This window comes from Colias croceus, chromosome 20 (assembly GCF_905220415.1).
Source record: "Colias croceus chromosome 20, ilColCroc2.1".
In the NCBI taxonomy this organism is placed as follows: domain Eukaryota; kingdom Metazoa; phylum Arthropoda; class Insecta; order Lepidoptera; family Pieridae; genus Colias; species Colias croceus.
In genome coordinates this window covers 2,357,228-2,372,089 of record NC_059556.1, presented here as the reverse complement: position 1 = coordinate 2,372,089, position 14,862 = coordinate 2,357,228, and the positions used below count along the sequence as shown (strand labels likewise).

The 14,862-nt window shown below is 38.7% G+C and overlaps 1 protein-coding gene across 1 annotated transcript; it reads right to left on the bottom strand.

Moving 5' to 3' along the window:
• Nucleotides 1-325: 325 nt before the first annotated feature.
• Nucleotides 326-13,052, bottom strand: LOC123700773 (septin-interacting protein 1). Its single transcript, XM_045648099.1, has 12 exons — nucleotides 12,821-13,052; nucleotides 12,193-12,336; nucleotides 11,645-11,841; nucleotides 11,136-11,255; nucleotides 10,388-10,557; nucleotides 9,457-9,640; nucleotides 8,960-9,163; nucleotides 8,337-8,554; nucleotides 4,024-4,220; nucleotides 1,642-1,860; nucleotides 1,079-1,242; nucleotides 326-751 (listed from the first exon to the last, which is right to left on the bottom strand). Exons 1-12 carry the CDS (start codon nucleotides 12,924-12,926, stop codon nucleotides 350-352), a joined length of 2,325 nt encoding a protein of 774 aa, XP_045504055.1. The 5' UTR covers nucleotides 12,927-13,052; the 3' UTR covers nucleotides 326-349.
• Nucleotides 13,053-14,862: the final 1,810 nt, after the last annotated feature.

Below are 14,862 nucleotides of genomic sequence, written 5' to 3'. Positions count from 1 at the left end.
AGTGTGATATTTTGATCAGTAAAGGGCATAATTATTCTAACACTTTTATACCTCAACCGTTTTCAAAGATCGCACGAACATACCTTTTTCTACTCTAGAAATTCAGAGAAGCTTTTTTGGGTGGTATTTTCTCGTTATTATACATAAATAGTCTATAGTAATGTGATATTTTGATCAATAAATGATCTATTAACATCAATTATTAATTTACAAAGATCGTACAAAATTGGCTTTTTCGACTCTAGGTGATCAGAGTTTTTCTGGGTATTTACTAGTTACACATAAATAGAGATTATAATATGAATTTTAAATAAAAGACATCTAATAACATCAATTATTTCCAACACATTTATTCCTCAACCATTCTCAATAGTTTCTCCATGCTGACCGGCGCGAAATTCCTGCCATTATCATCAGAATACATGATTATCGTCCTAATAACATAGCACTGCATATCTCCGATCTTATAAATTGGCCTTCCTTCTCTTGTTTTTCCAGGCATTGGCACAAAAGTGATGCCTTTTTCCATACATCTGGATTCCAAAAGTTCCGAGAAACTTTTCAGGGTATTGGTCGATAGAGCGTCTGGTATTATGATGGAGGGTTCTGGTTTGTTTTCTGGCATCGTGAAGCGTGGTGGTGGGGGTGGTTCTATGGGATCTATGTCTGTGCTTCTGTTCATCATGTCGAGGGCTTTACGGAACGCGTCACGAACAACTGGCTCTTTGAGCACTTCGGCCGGGAACATTTTCTGGAATATGTTTACGTTAATTAGTTTGATTGTAGATTTAATATTGAACAGATTGAAACACTCTTTGTGTTTAACGATTTGTCATGCTCATGGATGGAAAGTTGAAATTGCAATGATTAGAAATGATATCAGAATTAAAAGAGTTTTAACCAGAGATTTGTGTAAATCCTGATATAAATAGTGTCTTAAATTTTGATTAAAATGTTCTTGAGGGTATTCGATTGTTAAATCAACGATGCGAGGCTTGTATGTCATCAATTGAACTTGAGTATTGTAGTCGATATTCAGCGCGGCAACAGCGCACTGCCGTGTGACGTCACCACTCACCTTGAAGTCCGTGTACGAGGCGAGCACGGTCGCGTGCGGCGGCGCGGTGTTCAGCCACGCGGCCAGCGCCCCCAGCCAGCGCGGCAACAGCGCACGGCCCGCTAGTGCTGCTATAGTGGGCGCGCCCACTAAGTCCACCCATTGGACGCACCAGAGCCAAGCGGCTGAAACAAATACGAAATAAGAACAATCATCATAATGTTCACTATACGCACGCACTTGGCTGCGCGGCGTAGAAAGAGTAACGAAGTGACAAGTTGATATGTATTACTGAAAAAAAAAGTATTTCAATTTAAAATCGTAGAAAGTGTTTTCAGAAGATTATCAATATGGAGTACAATTTTTTTCATTTCGTTTTATACGTGCACGTGGCACGTTATTCATGCGTACCATAAAAAAAAAACAAATTTTAAGTTAACATAAAAATGAATTATAATTATTTTTGCATCAAGTCTAAAATTTTTTCTAAAAACAGAAATACTACATAAACGACATAGCTAACAACGACTTAACTGACGTGTCTATAAAGTGGCAAGTGACTTCCAACCCAACAAAACACTCACTATTCTCCCTCCCCACGAGCTCGAGCGGCGCGTGTTGCAAGCAGTGCTCCAGCTTGGGCACAATGTGGTGGTGCAGCATCATGGTCAGCGCTGAGCCCCACGCCTGTTGCCACGCGGCCAGCAACGGCTTGGCTGACGCGTCTGCTGGGTGCCAGGCCGCTAGAGCGCTGGCAAGCCGTGATCGAATTAAAGGGTACACGCTGGCGCTTAACGCTTCACCTGTAGAATATAGTATTATTAAGTTTTTATAGTCCAGTTTCAGTTATCAGTAGTAAATGTGGTCTGTCAGTCAATTTTTTGTGTTTTTTCATCTGTCAGATGTCATTTCAGATGTCTTATTTCATTATCTTATTTGACAGATGATCTTATACTATAATCAGTTGCTGTGAAACGAGTGTAATTTCATAGGACATTGTATATAATATATCGGTAAGTAATGTTGATGTATGATGTACTGGATCATACGCACGCATTTGGCACAGCTAAATGTGCATTGCGGTGTATGTCTGCGGTGAGTGTATGCGGTATGTTGTATGTGAGCTCGTATGTTCTGTGCGAAAGCGTATTTTGTGTGCGTGCATTATGTATTTGTGCGGTGTATTTGCGTGTGTGCATGTGCCTATGTGTGCGTGCACTCACCGGCCAGCGGGTGCCAGGGCAGCACCCACTCGTGCAGCGGCTGCGTGTCGCTGGCGGAGTCCCACGAGTGCGATGTGTTGTGTGTGTGTGTGTGTGTGTGTGTGTGTGTGTGTGTGTGTGTGTGTGTGTGCGTGCACTCACCGGCCAGCTGGTGCCAGGGCAGCACCCACTCGTGCAGCGGCTGCGTGTCGCTGGTGGAGTCCCACGAGTGCGATGTGTTTGTGTGTGTGTGTGTGTGTGTGTGTGTGTGTGTGTGTGTGTGTGTGTGTGTGTGTGCGTGCACTCACCGGCCAGCGGGTGCCAGGGCAGCACCCACTCGTGCAGCGGCTGCGTGTCGCTGGTGGAGTCCCACGAGTGCGATGTGTTTGTGTGTGTGTGTGTGTGTGTGTGTGTGTGTGTGTGTGTGTGTGTGCGTGCGTGCACTCACCGGCCAGCGGGTGCCAGGGCAGCACCCACTCGTGCAGCGGCTGCGTGTCGCTGGTGGAGTCCCACGAGTGCGATGTGTTTGTGTGTGTGTGTGTGTGTGTGTGTGTGCGTGCACTCACCGGCCAGCGGGTGCCAGGGCAGCACCCACTCGTGCAGCGGCTGCGTGTCGCTGGTGGAGTCCCACGAGTGCGATGTGTTTGTGTGTGTGTGTGTGTGTGTGTGTGTGTGCGTGCACTCACCGGCCAGCGGGTGCCAGGGCAGCACCCACTCGTGCAGCGGCTGCGTGTCGCTGGTGGAGTCCCACGAGTGCGATGTGTTTGTGTGTGTGTGTGTGTGTGTGTGTGTGTGTGTGTGCGTGCACTCACCGGCCAGCGGGTGCCAGGGCAGCACCCACTCGTGCAGCGGCTGCGTGTCGCTGGTGGAGTCCCACGAGTGCGATGTGTTTGTGTGTGTGTGTGTGTGTGTGTGCGTGCACTCACCGGCCAGCGGGTGCCAGGGCAGCACCCACTCGTGCAGCGGCTGCGTGTCGCTGGTGGAGTCCCACGAGTGCGATGTGTTTGTGTGTGTGTGTGTGTGTGTGTGCGTGCACTCACCGGCCAGCGGGTGCCAGGGCAGCACCCACTCGTGCAGCGGCTGCGTGTCGCTGGTGGAGTCCCACGAGTGCGATGTGTTTGTGTGTGTGTGTGTGTGTGTGTGTGTGTGCGTGCACTCACCGGCCAGCGGGTGCCAGGGCAGCACCCACTCGTGCAGCGGCTGCGTGTCGCTGGTGGAGTCCCACGAGTGCGATGTGTTTGTGTGTGTGTGTGTGTGTGTGTGTGTGTGTGTGCGTGCACTCACCGGCCAGCGGGTGCCAGGGCAGCACCCACTCGTGCAGCGGCTGCGTGTCGCTGGTGGAGTCCCACGAGTGCGATGTGTTTGTGTGTGTGTGTGTGTGTGTGTGTGCGTGCACTCACCGGCCAGCGGGTGCCAGGGCAGCACCCACTCGTGCAGCGGCTGCGTGTCGCTGGTGGAGTCCCACGAGTGCGATGTGTTTGTGTGTGTGTGTGTGTGTGTGTGTGTGTGTGCGTGCACTCACCGGCCAGCGGGTGCCAGGGCAGCACCCACTCGTGCAGCGGCTGCGTGTCGCTGGTGGAGTCCCACGAGTGCGATGTGTTTGTGTGTGTGTGTGTGTGTGTGTGTGTGTGCGTGCACTCACCGGCCAGCGGGTGCCAGGGCAGCACCCACTCGTGCAGCGGCTGCGTGTCGCTGGTGGAGTCCCACGAGTGCGATGTGTTTGTGTGTGTGTGTGTGTGTGTGTGTGTGTGTGCGTGCACTCACCGGCCAGCGGGTGCCAGGGCAGCACCCACTCGTGCAGCGGCTGCGTGTCGCTGGTGGGGTCCCACGAGCGCACGGCGGAGAGCAGCCGCGGCGCCACGCACTTGGTGACGCAGCCCGCGACCACCCAGCCCCCACACGCATCCGCCCACGCCGAGAACACGCGCAGCATCGGCTCCGGGACACGGGGGTTCCACACCCTTTAAGGCAAAGATTTCGTGTCATCAAGACAGTACAAAATACAAAAAATAAGGTGTAATTTTGTTGTTTTAGGCTGGTTGCAGAGCTTGACCGACCGTCAGTGCGTACCGTCGGTCCTGACGATACGCATCAACAATCTATATAATTATATCTAATGATTTATGATTTATGAGTATACCCATAGTGGGACACCCTGTATAGTGATAGTGAAATATCACTAATAATAATTAAATAAAAACGACGTGTGTCACTAGGGGACTGCCGCGGTAAAGCTATTGCACGCTATGCCTTCAAGCCACACCTCCGCCCGTCGGAGTGGGGAGCGTGAGGTTTTTTCGTTACGGAATTTCTCGATTCGGTCCCCGCGCTCAAGGCCCGCGATAGAAGCTATGCAATAGCTTAAAATTTCCACAAATCGCATCCAAGGTAACGATAACGAATCGGCCATTGGACATGTTTACTACCCGGTTTAAGCCCACACTATAAAGTCGTCGGTTAACTTAAGTATAGAGGTTTAAACTTGTCCGTATCTATTGTCCATGCCTATGGTTAAACGCTAAAACATGTTTTGTAATACAACTTTTACTTAGACTGTTGTTTTAATACGTTTTAAAACAGGTTTTTAGTTATTCCGTATTTTGTAATAAGACGGATTAAGTATACCCACAAATAAAAATAGGTTTCAAAGAATTAGTAACAAGAATTTCACATCATTTTTTCTATAATACAAAAATTGCAATATCATCCAAATAGTTTGGAAAATCCAAAAGTGCACGCCTCATAATCTCATCCTTTACAATAAAATTGATTATTTATAAAGAGTACACTATAAAATATATATAAATATAAAAAAGAAATAAAATAAAACAGTTGGAAAAGTAAAGAAAGCGGTACCGTAATAATTGAGCTATTTTTCTTGTGGCCCCACCTAATGTGAAACTGCGCAGGTTTAAGGGACTGACTACCAACTTATTTTTTTAAACCTTGGCTTATAGTATAAAGAATCGAGTTTATAATGGTGAATTTTGAGTACACTATAAATATAAAAAAATAAAATAAAGAATATAATATATAGATATACTAAAATTATGGAGAACAGTCGATATTTTTTTTTGTTTATTTAATAATAATTAAACCACATCGAATCAGACCCTGAAAAATGAAAGGGTTCTATTCCTGAGCATACTCAAGCGTAAGAGAAAAAAAAGACTCGATTAGTAAAGTATTTCGGTCGCTATCGTGTTAACAAGAAAATCCTCCGCACATACAGACACACGGACGTCCAAGACAGAACTTTTTTAAACTGTTTTTTAACTAGTTTAAATAACAAAAATGACATCAAAAATATCATGAATGTTAAAAATAGTGTTTTTTCTTAATATGTGTGTGTATGTATTATCATGGACGAATATAATCTAAAAGGACTGATAATGGTCATACTAGAGATCGTACCCCGTAATTTCAGACTATTACTAGATGGCGCTCTGATTTGAGCTTATTATTTAATTTGCAGCTTTAAAAGCACCACTAGTGACCAATTTTAGAACTATGGAAACAGCAAACTATCGATTTTCAATTATTACATCTAGAGGGCGTTGTTTTAAAAACTCCGGTGTTTTTGAATTATTTTAGTTTTTAGTTAAGAGCGTTCATGCTCCTCACAGGGCTTAGTGCAGAATTACGAATTAGAATTATTAATTTTTTCAAGCGTTGAAATAGTTTTGCTGAAATCATCATATCTGCTGTTTATAAATGTGATACTGTCTTTTAAACTAATAATTTCTTGCTTTATACAATTTAAATCTGACGAAATCCTATTCATAATAATTGATGATTCCAGTGAGCGCCGCAGCTTTTCCATCTCTTCGGTTATAATCTCTCGAATAGAGTCAGCTGATAATGCATTATTATTCACAGCGATAGGGGATTTAAAAGAAGATGTGCCACCTCTACGTGTTGTAATGTTATCAGGACTTCGTTGTAACAATTGAGCGCATGAGCGTACTGGGGTATTTTCAGTATTCAGAGATCTTGACTGATGAGTGGAACATTCAGGGCAAAACCATTTTTTTTTAAATTCGCTTGTCAATTGTTTCTTATTGTCAGTTGGGAACAAACATGCAATATGATAATTTCGTTTACAATTAGGGCAAGATAAAATCCCAGCGCTGCCTTCTGTTGTAGCTTTGCAACAGGCAAACTTCATAATGATTGGAAAATTTAAGTAATTAAGAAAAAAAAAATATAGTAATAAATTTCTGATAATAGGATCGATCGATCCCTGTCAGGATCGATCTTCCTACTAACTGTTCTAAATCCAGTTCACTTTGTACAGAGCTACGAGTGTTTTGTAATTTTCAACGAAATTATGTTTCTTATTGTATCTGGTAAATCGTCACGATAGATGACAATGTTAATTTGTAACTTTTGTTTTTAATATACCGTCAACCACTTTTATCACTTTTACGCAAAAAGTTTCCAATGTTAATTTTAATAATAAATCGTGATGTATAACGCGTATTCGTCCACAAATCAGATTGTTTTTGATAACTTAAGCACCACTAATAAAAACTTCCAACAAGATATACTATTTCAATTAGATTTGAATTTAATTTGTAACCCGCTTGATCAAACACGTACGCTTCACACTGACGTAAGCGACTGACTGTGTTGGTGTTATCAAGTTTGGGTCGCTGGCTAAGACATGCTGGACATTTCCAAGAAGACTTCTTTTCAGGTAACATGGCATAAAATCTCTTATCGTTGGTTCCAGCGCACTGCAAGTCATACGCTAAAGAACATAGGGAGCATCTAAGGAAGTGAGTACCTTTAATAAGGTTTCGACACCCACTACAAACATTCGACATAGTGATCAGAGTAGTGTATATATATATTCTTTATTTTCTGTTAAAAAAAAATGTCTATATCTTTTTTCTTCTTAATTATTCCCTTGTAAACAGTATTACATATTTATATGAGCAAAAAATACGGGAAAAGAAAAAAAAACCTAGATGTACGGCGATGATTTGAACCAGCGTCCATCAGTTTATAAGTACGAGACTGAGTCAATACAGCTACAGACACTTATACGTCTTACATTGAAATTTATGCTCTAATAATTGTTCGAGTAATTCTTAGATAAAAATTAAAAACAGTTCATAGCAGCGTGGTCCATGATGGTGGTCACGAAGTCACTCTCGAACAGCGATGATCGAAGTGAAAAAATAGGCGGTTCATCCTAAGGAGCGCTGGGGTAGTAAACTCTCAAAAATAATTATTATAATAAAGTTGTGCTCATTCATTTAACAATTAATATAATATCTTTAATTTAAAATTAAATTTATCGTATACCTAAACTCCAATACGAATATCAAATGCCTAAATACGGAATCCAATAAGAGTGAAAGAGCCGCGATGTTGCCGCATCGCATGACAGCAGCAATTGCGCGCGACAAGCGCGCGACGTTGCCAGTTGCCACTCCTATATTATAAACAAACAATAAAAATACGCTCGCGAAAGCAAATTCGGGGATTTTCTATTATTAATTGATAATCATTGAATTCGTTTTGAAATAGCCTGTTCTTTATAATTTTTAGTGTTTAAATAAACATTTTTATAATGTGGTGCTCATTTTTTTTGTTATGAATTTACTACGCTACTGTATTTTCTTTGTTTTAGTTCAATAATTGAACACCCGTACAATTTTGTCACGAGCCGCCTCTTGCCTTTATAATATTTTACGTTTTATATTTTACGTTATAGTTTACGTTTTTTGCGTATTATATTTTACGTCAAGATACCATAAGATACTATTTGGCACATTAATTTTTTTTAGAAGCGACATCTAGTTGAGACAAGAACCATTCAATTATAAAAAAATGCCAAATGATACTGCGAGTGACATCTATCGACTAAATTGGGAACTGAGAAACGAATTACGCTGTTTACTATGGCTATGATAAGTCCTCTAGATATTTATTGGGTCCATGGTATTATCTTACAAGTGCAATGTATGATACATAAAGACATTTTAAGTTTGAAAAATCAGATGTTTTGCGCGAAGTGACAGTAGTACCCACCTCAACGCTTCGCTTATGAGGCGTGCAATACTTACTCAGAAGCGCTAGTGATTTTCGGCAAGAAGTGTTGCCACAGAAGCATAGTGTACGAATCCTCTGTAAGCACCTGTTTCCACTTGAGGAATGTATCTACATTTTCCGTGGGATACCTCAGCGGATCCCACTTGGCCAGCAAACAACTGAATAGTGGGTTCACTACGTGCGCGCCTATCGTACCTAGACCAAACAGTTCGTATTCCACCGGTGATTTTTCCTGGAAAATATAGTATTTAGGACATGGCTGAATAACATGAATGTTATATTTAGTTTTTATAAGATTGATTCATTAGGTGATCCACCTGCTCAATTATCTGCTCTTTTATAAAAAAAATATCTTTATGAATGATAATTTTTTAAAAACAAAAAAAACTCGATCTCCAGGTGGGATTCGAACCCGCGTCTTTTTGCATTACCGGAAGAATAAAAGTGTTGTAAATTGAACTACTTGTGTCAATTTTAATTGATGAAGAGAACAGGTTAGATTTTCAATTATTGGACTATAAATAAAAATATATTGTGTCAATTTCAACAGCTAACAAAACGTTTGGCAAAAAAAAAATTTTGCAAGTCCATTAGTAAAAAATTAAATCCCTCGTGGGTCTGCGTAGGCCAAACTCACCTTAGTTTCAACCAAAGTCTCGTAAGCCATCTCCAAAGAGATATCAGGTTTATTTAACCTTTCGACACTCTTTAATACCCATTCCAATTTATCAATCACTATATCTTGCTCTTGGATCAGTTGATTGAATTGTTCAACTTCTCGCTGCAGCTCGATCATCTGATCACCTGTTCGTTGCAGTGAACGTGCATTGTCGATTATTTCCTGTAAAATTATAATAAAACATTAAAAAAAGGCTGCTGAACTGTCAAATGTTGCCTACTAAAATAACCATAATGTTAAAATTTATAATAAATAATTAATATGTATTTTGATCATTAAAATGCGCTCCTCAAAGTCTAGTTGAATATCTTGAGTTTGAATTTTTTGGTCCTTCGAGCCGGATACATAAAAAATTCTGAATCTTTCGCTGACTTCCTTGGTTTACATAAAGTTCCTAAGCAACGCGCGATAACAACTTTGTTCAAAAAATAAACAGGTCCTTCGAGCCATCTTACCTGTTCACAATTCTCCACGGCGACTTGCAAGTTGTGTGTTAAGGCCGGTACTGCAAAGTTGGTACATTCACGCCTCGGCTCGTGCTCGTAGCGCGGCGCGGCTGCGCGCAGTGCGTGGTAACCGCTTAGTACGCGTTTCTCACGACCCGTCAGGTCTATCACCGGTACCGATGATAGTTCGCTACTGTGGTTGTAAATTGTAGCATTTGTTAATATTGGGTATCATATAAATCTATACTAATATTATAAAGCTGAAGAGTTTGTTTGTTTGTTTGAACGCATTAATCTCGGGAACTACTGGTCCGATTTGAAAAATTCTTTCGGTGTTAGATAGCCCATTTATCGATGAAGGTTTATAGGCAATATTTCATCACGCTAAGAGCAACAGGAGTGGAGCCACGGGGGTGAAACCGCGCGGAGCAGATAGTAAATAAATAAATATCGTGAGAAACGCACACCACTTTATACAGGGTATAATCGTTAAGTGTGCACAGGCGATTATTCCGTAACTATTATCGTGGATGACCAAATCGTGAAACATTGACGATTTAACGATCTGATCAAACTATGTTGGCCATTTCATGAAATGAGCAAATCTACGATATGGCCACGACATATACATACCTGTAAGTGGTAACCCAAGGCTAACTAATTCAGATTTTTTACAGCTTATGAGTATTAATTCACCTTTTATATGGTATAGGGCTGATTTTTCAATCCTCGGTTAATACTTATTCGTCGAATAACGTAATAAACTACTATTTCAAAATGTATTCTTTGCCCGTCTCTGACAGTTTACGGGTGACATTTTAATATTATTGTGTAATTATATTTTTGGCTTTATTGGGAGGATATATTTTAACCATTGATTGAAAAATCGGCCCTTAAAATAATAAAAATGCCTTTATCTCAACCATATATCTATTTATACCTGCTAGCTGTATGTATCGAGGGTTTACCCTCTTGTATGACGTCCGCCGCGTCCCTGTAGAAATAGCGACCCTTGTGAGATTTCTTCCAGTTGTACGCCTTCGGTGTCGCCGCTTTTTCCTTTTCCGCTTCCTCTTTTTGACGTCGCTCTTCATCTTTCTTTATTTTCATCTAAAATAATTAATTGGAACTAAATACACGCTTATATGTCATGAAATTTTAATATTAATATTTTTAGTTAATGAAATTATTGTATTGTCGACTTTACAAGTAGTTATTGTATTGTTAAAATCGAGACTTAAGGAGTTGATTACATACAAAATTTATTTCAAAGATTTAAAACCCGTATATAATCTTCCTACTTCAAGTGCTTTTTGAATATGAGCTAACTATTTGGCTATAAGAAAGATATACAGAGTAGAAATTTTCAATGGGCCGTGAAGGGAAAGTACTTGAAATACTTATTAAGTACTTGGAGATAGCAAATTATGACGCAAGGAAACGTTCCTCTATTTTAAAAAATAAATAGAACTGCATTAAATGATTTTCGAAAATTAATTTGCCTCAAGTGAGGAATCATATCACATAGAATCCGAACATACATTCGCCAAAGCAGATCACAAAATAACTTATAAAATATATATAGCAGGAAATCTTACAATTTGTATCATAAGAAGCCATTTATTGACTTATATGATTCTTACAAACACTATCAACTTCATACAAACACAAAATAAAAATATAATTACCGCAGCTTTCTCAGGCCCATACGCTCCGATAGCTCCCCTCCCTTTGCGCAGTGTAGCTTCGACTGGAGCCGATATACCCTGCAGATCCTTGCCAAGACCTTTACCAGGTTGGTAACCCATCTGGAAAATTAGTTCATTTGTAAATATACAGTTCATTTCTAAATGCATTCAATCTAATATTGTTTCTCTATTACCTGATAAATTGTTAAACATACAAAATTATGTGTTTTCAATGTAAATGTACTGTATGCTATTGGCACTGGATTCAAAATTTCTTTTTATAATGTTGTTAAGCAACTCATTAAATCTTAAAGTAAAACAACTTGATAATTGCAATGAACTTAATTTTTTTTATGAAAATCCATGATGTTAGACTTAACATATTTGTATTTGACTTTTCTCTTAAGGGTTGTCTCATCTCAAGAAAGAATGAAGGTAACAAATAATTTTTATTGTGAATATTAGAAGTATTTTACCTCAGCCAACTAAGGACAATTTAACAAACGCACCTGTAACAGCAGCTTCGCTCCAATCCCCTTAGTATGTTTCTCCCAAGAGCCCACATTGCCACCAAGGTTTGCAGGCCGCATGCCCTGCCCAGCACGACGTATCCCCGCGGTTTCACTCTCCGCAGGATTACTAACTTCCTCATCAGAACTGTCATTGAGATTTATTTGTGACACCGATGGTTCGGCAGATTCTAGTTCTGAAATGACGCAAATGATTATTTTATATTGTGAGTTGTGACATTATGTGTTTTATTCAAGTAATATAAGCTTTGTTAATAAATGAAAAAAAAAACAGAACTTCATCATTAATATAAAAATGATATATGAATGAATAATCTATCACTATTCCAATTTATAATCTTAATTTATTAAATTTAATATAAATTAAATTTACAAACCAAATTGCACCATTTTAAATAGCATACAATATAATATAATGATTTAACCTATTGAGCCCCGAGCGGCCCGATCGGACCATGACACAATAGATTTTCTATTGTGTCTGTGATTCCGGGAGCTGAGTTATTAAAAAATTGAACGAAAGATACCTTGTTTGTTTTCTTTCTTCTTTCCAGCCTGTTGCACACCGCCAGCAACAAAGCCGATTGGAGCAGAGAAGTCTTTCGGCTTCCTAGTTCTCTTCCTAATATTATCTTCATTGTCTTCCTCATCACTATCTTTCGCCCAGACACCTAAGAATAGGATATATTCAATTTTACAACCGATGTATCCTAATTATGATAACATATTATGACTATAGCTTCTAATGCTTCTAAGATAATATGGCATAGTGAAAAACTAAAGTTAACACTTCTGTTTAATATTACTGTAACATTTATTACTTGTGTATCATCTGATAACTTACGTTAGATGATTGAACACAAGTGAAAAACATTTTAGTTTATTTGCCATTGCCATAACATTGAATTAGAATAGAATAGAATAAGAATTTATAATATATATTTAAGATTGTACTACATGTTACTATTGTAAAGAACTTTTCTTGTGAGTTTTACTAAAAGCTACAGAGGAAAACAAATTAAAACGCAATAACTCCAGAATCTAGACAGAATATCAATAACATTCAGAAGATAGATATATCATGATATATTTTCAGCTAACTATTGAAAAGTTTCACCACAATATTTAAAAGGTGTACACAGATGTTATTATTACCATATATTTGCTGTTCTCTTTTATTTTTCCTACTTCTGTTCGGATTAAATTCATTGTCCAGATCGTGGTCAGTAATTTCGAAACGTATAACTTCGTCGTCTGACATTTTTTTAAGTTTGATTGAGTTAAATCTTATTAATTTAAGTTCTTATTATCAATAGTTTTACTGCAGATTCTAGTTTTTTGGTTATTCAGAAGAATATCCCATCCCAGAACATTTTCAATGTTTATTCTGATTCTGCTACCTATATTGTGATTTTTGAGTTTTTGAGAAAACTGACACTTGTGACAAGTGACCCAGTTAACTAAGTCAGAGACCAGTTACGGTCTAGGTAGGTTAGAACAAGTTCATTTAATTGTTGCAATATGCTTAATTTCTACTTTAAAAAAGGGTCAAAAACCGACCGTACATCCAAAGAGTATTACTACTGGGCTTCTACTGGGTAAAAGTATAAAAGGGCTGATAGACGTACGAGTAAGTACGCGAACTTGTGGCTCGTCGATTTTTTTCGCTCGTGTGTCACCCCAAGTACGCGTACTTAAAAACCGTCGAGTAAGTTCGTTGACGATCCAACATGTTTGAAATTTTCTCGTAGCCCGCCTTCGCTCGCACGTCTGTCACCGCCGCGAGCCGCGAGCGGCTCAGCCATCCTTAAATTATTACGCAAGTCTTCCTTCTACATCGTAGCTCCTTCACCAAAGTTACGTGGGATTAACGCTCTCTTTTTTAAGCCAGTTTTTCACCCACTTTTTCTGATTTCGTCTTCTTCTTTTAGTTTTATGAAAATAATTTTATATAATTAATATGAATGAATATAATATAATTGAATATTGGCGAAGGTATCTTAGAATCACACCAAGGAAGTTTCACTCCTGACGAGTGGGCTCGGCGCACACGGTCTTTTTTTGTAAAGTACCCTCAAAATATAATAGTAAAAACGAAAATATCCTTCAATTTTTGAACATTTATTTTGTTAGAATGCTTTGAATTTACTTAAAAATAAGTGCTGGTTATTAAATTAAAAATGTCGATATTTAATTCCTGATTAACATAATATTCCCTCTGTTGATGACATTCGATATCTGTGACACGCGAGAAGCTTGGAAGCTACTGACCAAGCTCTACGTGTGTCACCAACGTCGAGCCGAGTTAGAGCGTTTTCACATTATCCGATCCGATATCGGATATCGGACGCCGATAGCCGATATCCGATATCGGATACAATTTGCCCTTTCACATTGTCCGATAAAATCGTTCCGATATCATCATGAGTGTTGCCAGAAATTTTTAGAGAAAACTAAATTAAATTGCCAGTTGATAAAAAAGGTATAATTAAAAAAAAAATCAAATGATAGATCATAGGTGTACAATGTACATACACATTAAAAATAAATACGTTAAAAATAACAACTTCTAAAAAAGAAAAGTAAAATGTAAAAAAGATTTTATATCATTAATTACTGCATATTGTTTAGATGTGCCATTTACTAAATAGTTTTGATATCGGTCATTTGTATAGTATATGTTAACACATTATAAATTATATAAATTTATATCAATACCTACTACAACCTAGTATTAGTTAATAGTTTTAGTAGTAATACATATTAGTAAATACCTTTCAAAATCTATTAAATGTATTTTTAGCAAGACGTACCTAGTCATTTAGTCATTTTTTCACTATATACTATAACTATTTATAAAAGTTCATGTAGTACCTACCTATGATAAATTTATTAAGTGATACAATCTTTGTTCACATTTTCTTTTCTTTTTCTTATTACACTGTAATATCCTAAAATAATATTGTCACCCGTTCAAATATATTTGTAATATGATTGTTGTACCTAATTTCTTGTAAGTAAAGAAACATAAATTATTTTATTGTCATAAGCAATTATTTAAGAATTAAGAGTTTTCAAACTTTGTATTCTTTGTTGTTAATTCAAAATAAAAATAAAATCGGTGTGAAATGTGGTGTGAAATCTACTCCTTTTTTTGAAGTCTGTTAAAAACAAAGCACTCAATGAGAAATGACAAC

What these genes read in the sequence shown, in the direction of transcription:
- LOC123700773 (XM_045648099.1), bottom strand. Translation starts at nt 12,926, where the DNA reads ATGTCAGACGACGAAGTTATACGTTTCGAAATTACTGACCACGATCTG. An exon ending in GAAGAAAGAAAACAAACAAG is followed by an intron (nt 11,842 to 12,192) that starts GTATCTTTCGTT and finishes GCGTCATTTCAG; the next exon opens with AACTAGAATCTGCCGAACCA. An exon ending in CCTCGTACACGGACTTCAAG is followed by an intron (nt 752 to 1,078) that starts GTGAGTGGTGAC and finishes AACATATTCCAG; the next exon opens with AAAATGTTCCCGGCCGAAGT.